The sequence below is a fragment of the Peromyscus leucopus genome, chromosome 16_21 (assembly GCF_004664715.2).
Source record: "Peromyscus leucopus breed LL Stock chromosome 16_21, UCI_PerLeu_2.1, whole genome shotgun sequence".
Classification (NCBI taxonomy): Eukaryota; Metazoa; Chordata; class Mammalia; order Rodentia; family Cricetidae; genus Peromyscus; species Peromyscus leucopus.
The window spans coordinates 16,263,571-16,270,701 of NC_051084.1; the positions used below are offsets into that span (position 1 = coordinate 16,263,571).

Below are 7,131 nucleotides of genomic sequence, written 5' to 3' on the forward strand. Positions count from 1 at the left end.
TATAATTTGGAGAGTGAGAAAGGTAACGGTTTGTATCATAGAGGAGGAGTTAGTTAGCTGACATATATTTTAGGTCTGGGTTTGGTTTTGTAAAAAAGTCTTATCTGTTGGGGTGAGAATCAGATAGATTTGGAGAAAGAATAGAAGGGATTTAGTATTAGAGTGAAATCTTTGATATAAGTAGCAAATGATGTCCTGTGTTGAAGGAGGGTTAGCTATGTTGTTATCTGGTATCTAAGTAGTAGGGTAGCCTGGAGGGAAGTGAGGTGAGTCATAAGGAATGAAAGGCAGCTTTACAGGCTGTTATGTTTGCACAATTATTGTCTTTACTGATAATAGAGGGATCAGTCTGATATGGCCTTATGACAGGAAGGAGCTGCCATCCCTATAAAAAGAATAAGCTGAAGTAGCTAGAGGATGCTCTTATGTGTGAAAGGGATGAAGAGAAGGTATTTGAGAGTTTTTGGACAGGAGGATAGAGGATCTGGATTTGTTGAGGCAAAGGGATAATCTTAGATGGATTGAAGGGAGGACAGGCAAGGAATACAAGTGATATGTATTTGATAGAAGTTTGGAGGGAGAGAATCTGAGACAGTGGAAGGTACTGGGGTCCTAATTGTTAGAAGTTAAGGGAGATAGTGGTGGGAATAGATTGATATTGTGAGGGAGAATCCCAGAGTTAATTTGTTAGTTTAGAGGTGAGCAGAGGGACTGTAGCAAGAGTTTGTAGACAAGGATGCTAACTGTGGACAGTGTTTTTTAGAGTTTTGAAAAGGTAGGTGACAGGGTAAAGGTCAATACTAGAAAGTGTTTATGTATTTTAGAAATGTAAATATGGTAAGGTTTGTATAGTTTTGGGAGACAAAGGGCAGGAGTAGAAAGAATAATGTTTGAAATTTAAATAATTGTTTATGGATAGAAGGAAGGTGGTCATGAGGAGGTCATGAAATGGCTTTGAATATGTAATGTATGCAAAGTGAGTAGAGATTCATGAGTGGAGGAAACTGGCCATGAGAGCAATGATAAAGACTGGAGATTGGCAAGGTGGTCTAAAATGAAGTGTTTATGGGTTGGGGTGAAAGAGAATCCTAGATAGATGACTTGGGGAGAGGAGAGTTGAGTTTTGGAATGTGAGATCTGGTAACTTCTGGAGCTGTGGAAATTGAGGAGTGAGGTGGTGTCAGATTTGCTATCAGGGAGGGAAGGACTGAAAAGGAGGAGGTCGTATACATACTGAAAGGGGCAGGAGGGAAAAAAAGAAGAGCAGGCCAGGTCTGTAGGGACTGAAAGGGGATTATATGGAAGGGGACCATAGGATGGAGAGAGATAATGGCATTGTTTATGAAATAAAGGTCCTAGACCAGGAGGAAGGTTTTGTTAGGTTTTGTTGGTTGTTGTTGCTGTTATTGTTAACATGGGAGCATTGTAGGGTGAGGAGGTTGGGTATAGGAATAATGGGTTTCAGGCCTATGCAGAGTCTGGTTAAGGGTAGGAGGTATTTGGTTTGGAGATGTAGGCAGAAATATCTTTGAGTATGGTATGCAGCAGCAAAGGAAGGATAGTGGTATAGAATACAATGGGGTTGACTAGAGAAATGGGCAGAGGGCAGGAGAAATTTGAGGATTTTGGAGAGTGAGATAATGTGTACATGGAGGCTGGGGAAAGGAAGAGAAAGGACATAGAGGTGTTTGGGGGGCTGTTGTCAGTGCACAGGGCAAACTTTTTGCCAATTTTGAAGAGAACTTCCTTTCCTAGTAAGGGAATAGAACACAAGGGAGTGATAAAGGAGTGGGAAAAGGAAAAAGTTTGAAAGAAGCAAGTTAAGGGTAGAATTTGGAGGGGTTGGAGGATTGGCTGTATTCTCTGACTATGCGTGACTCTGGGTAAAGAAGAAGGGTAAGTTGGGTGAGTGAGGAACATGATGAGGCAATATGATATTAAAAGTATTGAGAACCTAGGCTCCTGGGGAGAATTTGGGGTGGGTTTGGGATGTTCAGTCAATATCATCAGAGATCTGAGAAGGATAAATTATAGTAGGAAGTATTATCTAAACTCTCTATGCATTAATTAAAATGACAGAGACTTTTTCATTACCTAGACAGTAGTCCTAGGCTTTTGTGGTGTTGATGGCTAGGCAATGGTCATAGGTCTTTGGTTATCATACACGGCAGTGAGCCTTTGACTGTAAGACTCAGGTCTGAGAGAAGCAGGCAGGGACAGGTAGAGGCAAAAGATGTCTCAAAGAGGGAAGGCAGAGACAGATGGAGATATGGAATGACTTGGAGAGTGGAGCGGTGTATATACTTCCTTCAGTCTATGCCCACCTAAAAAACTGTAAAGATTGTCATTTGGGGGGTGAAGAGTATAAGGACTATTTTTGAGTGTTAGGATGTATCAATAATTTTGGGTGTGTGTTGCAGTTTTCAGTTGTAATGAGAGACCAGATTCACTTTGCCAGTCAGTGGTGGCCTTGAGACAAGGTTGAGAGCTGAGGACATTCTCTGGCTTCAATTGGATCACAGAAGCCTCTGTGAGGGAGGGGTCATCACCCAAACTCCATCACCAAGTGGGGACACAATGAATCAGAGGAGAAATCTGAGACCTCCCAATGGTATTTTTGGCATGTTTGAATGGATACCGGATTCTAGCACAATAGTCAATAAATGAAAGGAAAACTGCCAACCAAGACAAGTTGAACAAAATGTATCTAATGGACATCCAAGGGAGTCCACCTTGGCTACTGAAGGCTACAAGACAGAGAAGGGATGCCAGACATTTGTCAGTCATCACCCAATGTATTACAGAATATTCAGGATGGGTAGTAAGGGAAAACATACCAATTGGCTACTGTTGGATATAGTGAAAGCGTACTGGCTGTCCAGAAAGTGCAAGACCTGGTTTTGTGGTCCTGTGTACATCCTCCAAATCATGATCCCACTACAGGGAGGTTGGTCCACTGGAATCAGTAACAGACATACCCAGATAAAAAATTCTCAGCACAAAGGAGATTTATTGCTGTGGAGTGGAAAGATACTAGTAGAGGTGGTGAGGTGGGCAAAGCAGCAGCAGCAGCAGCAGCAAGCAAATAAATAAATAAATAAATAAGAAAGTAAGTAAATGAATAAATAAATAAATAAATAAATAAAAAACAAGAGAGCACGAGTTCAAACACAAGAGAAGCAAGAGAAAGTGTTTCTGCAGGACTGAGTTTTTAAGGAGAAAAATGGGGGAGTATGTGCTAGGGTGGGTTGATAAATCCTGATTAGACATATTAGTCAAATAATGAATTTTGATTGTTGGACCTTGGTGTTTTGTCTGAGTAATGAGTCAGTGGCCAAATATGGGAATAGACCTTAGTTTTAGGAATTTAATGGTTTTAGCCAAAGAAAAGAAAAAGGGTAAAAGGGCAAAACCTGTCTTCAATATTTGCCATGCTTGGGCCTCTATTTGCCATGTTCAGGCCTGTTAGGGCTCCTTCAATTTCCTCATCTAAAGTCATAAGTAAGACAGATAATGAGTGATGATGATGTTGATGCATGACAGAAGTTACCGTGATTATTCAGTAGTTAAGGGTCCTTGATAATCTGACCCATGCACAATTTATTTCCCAAATATTCTTCTAAGGTAATTACTTATAAGTCAGTTTCTAGCAATCACTTTTTATCTAGGTTCTTCTAAAAGCAGGAATTTAGCTAAAGAGGTAGGTAAAGTTAAGTAACTTTAGCAGTGATACCAAGTCAAGTGTAAAAGGGAAAAGGAGAATGATATAAGTAAGTAGGAAACACTTACTTATATAGAGTTTTGTTAGTCAGGCTTTATGGAATGGGTATATTTTCTCAGGGCTATCCAGAAAAAGGACATTTGTACCTGAGGGAAGACTGGCTAAAACATTTAGCCACTTGGTACTATCTTCAGTTGAGGATTTCCCTTGGGTCATTAAGTATCAGTGCTTCTGGGAAACTCTTGTTCATATGCCAAATGATCTCTCATGGTTTGAGACCTCAAGACAGAGAGAGGAGTATATACTGGGTCCTTAAAGCAGACCAATGTCAGTTTGTCTGCAATAAATGTGAGTTCATGGAGGACTCAGTAGTTCTGCTGAAATAAAACCAGGGCTCAAGCAATGAGCTATATTTGAACCATAGACATCAACTTTAAAAGAAATGTATCAATGCTGTTTTTTACATTTGTGACCATAGGATCAGAGGGGCACCATGTGTCTATATGAACTCCCTGGATAGTGCTCAGAAAAGTAAAAACGGTGAGTTGAAAAAACAGTCAAGAGATAATTGATAGTTTCTGGAAAGTGACAATCTGAACAGAAACAGATAAAGAGAATTCTTGAATTTTGCTTAATGAAAACCAGTTAAGCTAAGACTGTCTCCTAATGAAAACAATATATAAACAGTTGAACTTGGGAAAATATATCTCCTGAAATGATTAGTAATTAATTAGGAAATGGGAGACAGAAGGTAGATAAACTGATATATAGAGTCAAAGAAATGCAGAAATAGAGACACTGCTAATAAACAGAAGAAACAAAGACAGACTTTGGATAAACAGAGACTAGTAGTCAGTTACTATACAAAAAAGATAGAATTCAAAGAATAGATTGAGATTGTAGATGTGAACACAGGAAACAAAATTCCTCAAAATAACAATTAACCTTCTGTGACTATGTTTTACTCACAAGGAAGGTACTAATACATCACCACAGTTAAAAAATCCTAGGTAATATAAAGGATAAATGACACTGAGAAGATGCTAGTCACAAAGGCCATATATAAACTTTCTAGAATGCACGGGACAGTAATAACTATGCATAAAGTAAACAAGATATGGTAAAGTTTGAATTGTGCACCTAAGTGCTCTGAAAAAAAGCTTGTCCTGGGGGCAGCCTGCACTTTAATATTTTTAATTATGATAAATACTGACTGTGAAACCTTTGGCTGAATCTGATTCTAGTATGTGAATAAAGTTAAAAATATGAATGTAACATACTTTAAATATTAAACCACACAACAGTCTTTCCCAGAATCAAGGCCCAATTGCATATATGTCATTAAATTACTTGTACTGATTTAGTTTTTACAGATTTAAAATGTTCCATTATCATTCTTCTTCATCACCCCTTAAAATATATGAATGTCCTACTCTATAAAATTTAGGAATTACTATTCCAGTGTCGAATTTGCCTTCAAATGGAGAATGAGGAATACTTAGATGAATGAACTAGTGCTAACATTCACTGGATGAAAAGGACATTATATACAGATGTGTCTGAATATATTACAAACACTCAGAAGTTATTGGAGGGTTGAGTTCATTTATTTTAAAGGTCTTGTTTTCCCCCCTAAGGAGATAGTGAAAATATGAAGCAGAAGTTTAAATTCACTCACAAGATCACACAGCATAAAAATGACTAAGTGATGACTAAAGCTTAGAAATTAGAAGATAAAGTGAAAAGGAGGAATGAAAAAGATAAAAGAGATGTGAAGAGAAGAAGTCAACAAGAAGGAAATGAAAAATACAGAACAGAGATAGGAACCAAGAGAAAATAAGATAAATTGAGATGCACAAAAATCCAATAGGAAGTAAAAAATAGTGCATTGCATAGTCTGTCTATTCAGTAAATTCTGAGTCTTCAAAAACAAAAACACAGCATGTTTAATATTTAGCAAAGTGGTTTTATTAGAAAGTAAGTATATTTTACACAGTTTACCTTGAAGAGCTATAGATATAAAGCATCAATGATAAAAAGAATGAATGGTAAATATCAAATATTAAGCTACTCACTCAATCTACTATTTCTCCCCTAAGCATTACAGGCTAACTTCATCTTCTTATGTAAAAAGGAATCAAGCTTCCTGCTTTCTAGGATCTTCACAGACTTTTGAGCAACCACTTTTGTGTCATCTCTTGAAGAGGCGTTTGTCTCAGAAAAACATGACCACAGTTTGCAATGACAGCCATGGTGATTTCATCCTCCTTGGCTTCTCTGACAGGCCACATTTAGAGAAGGTACTTTTTGGGGTCATTTTGATCTTTTACTGTTTGACTCTTGCTGGAAATACAATCATAATTGTTGTATCCTTGAAGGACCCAAAACTCCAAGTCCCTATGTATTTCTTCCTTTGCAATCTTTCCTTATTAGATATTTGTTTCACCAGCAGCTGTGTTCCACAGATGTTGGTTAATTTGGGAAGTCCAAATAAGATCATCACCTATCATGGCTGTGCCACTCAGCTCTACATCTTTCTGTGGCTTGGTGCCACCGAATGTGTTCTTCTTGTTGTCATGGCTGTGGACCGCTATGTAGCAGTGTGTCATCCTCTGAGATACACAACTGTCATGCATCCCAAAGTCTGTCTGCAACTGGCTGTCCTTGCTTGGGGTGTTGGCCTGATTCAGTCTCTGATTCAGTCTTCTGCTACCCTCAGATTGCCCTTTTGCTCCCAGCGGGTGGTAGATGACATTGTGTGTGAAGTTCCAGCCCTGATTCAACTCTCCAGTGCAGATACTACCTACAATGAAGTCCAGATGTCCATAGCCAGTGTTATTCTCCTAGTGTTACCCTTGGTCATCATACTTTCCTCCTATGGTGCTATTGTAAAATCTGTGCTGAAGATAAAGTCAACTGAAGGGCAGAAAAAAGCATTTGGCACCTGTACTTCTCACATTCTTGTTGTCTTCCTCTTCTATGGTACTGTCACAGGTGTCTATCTTCAACCTAAGACTCACTATGCTCATGAACAGGGCAAGTTTCTCACCCTTTTATACACTGTAATAACTCCAACTCTTAACCCCCTCATCTATACACTGAGGAACAAGGAGGTAAAAGGAGCAGTGATAAGACTGGGGTGGAGGACTTGGAGTTACCACAGATAACTGAGGAAGCTAGCATATGCTTTTCTGTTTCTTGACTTGAAAAGACAAAACAATCATAGCTAAAATCATTGAGGTAGCCCCTCTACCAAGTCAAGAATAGCTTCAGTTAATTTGGAGTGGTGTTAGCTTTATCCATCTGTTATTGATTAGACCCTCAATTTCTTCAAGGTTCTGATTCAGGTACAATATGACAGATAAAATATTTTAATAGTCATTTTCTTGAGAAATAAATACAATTGATTT

The 7,131-nt window shown here is 38.5% G+C and overlaps 1 protein-coding gene across 1 annotated transcript; it reads left to right on the plus strand.

The window, feature by feature from the left end:
* The first annotated feature begins 5,946 nt into the window (after positions 1 to 5,946).
* Positions 5,947 to 6,888, plus strand: LOC114686589 (olfactory receptor 2H2-like). The gene has a single exon (XM_028861252.1). The coding sequence runs from the start codon at positions 5,947 to 5,949 to the stop codon at positions 6,886 to 6,888; it is 942 nt and encodes a 313-aa protein (XP_028717085.1).
* The last annotated feature ends 243 nt before the right edge of the window (positions 6,889 to 7,131 follow it).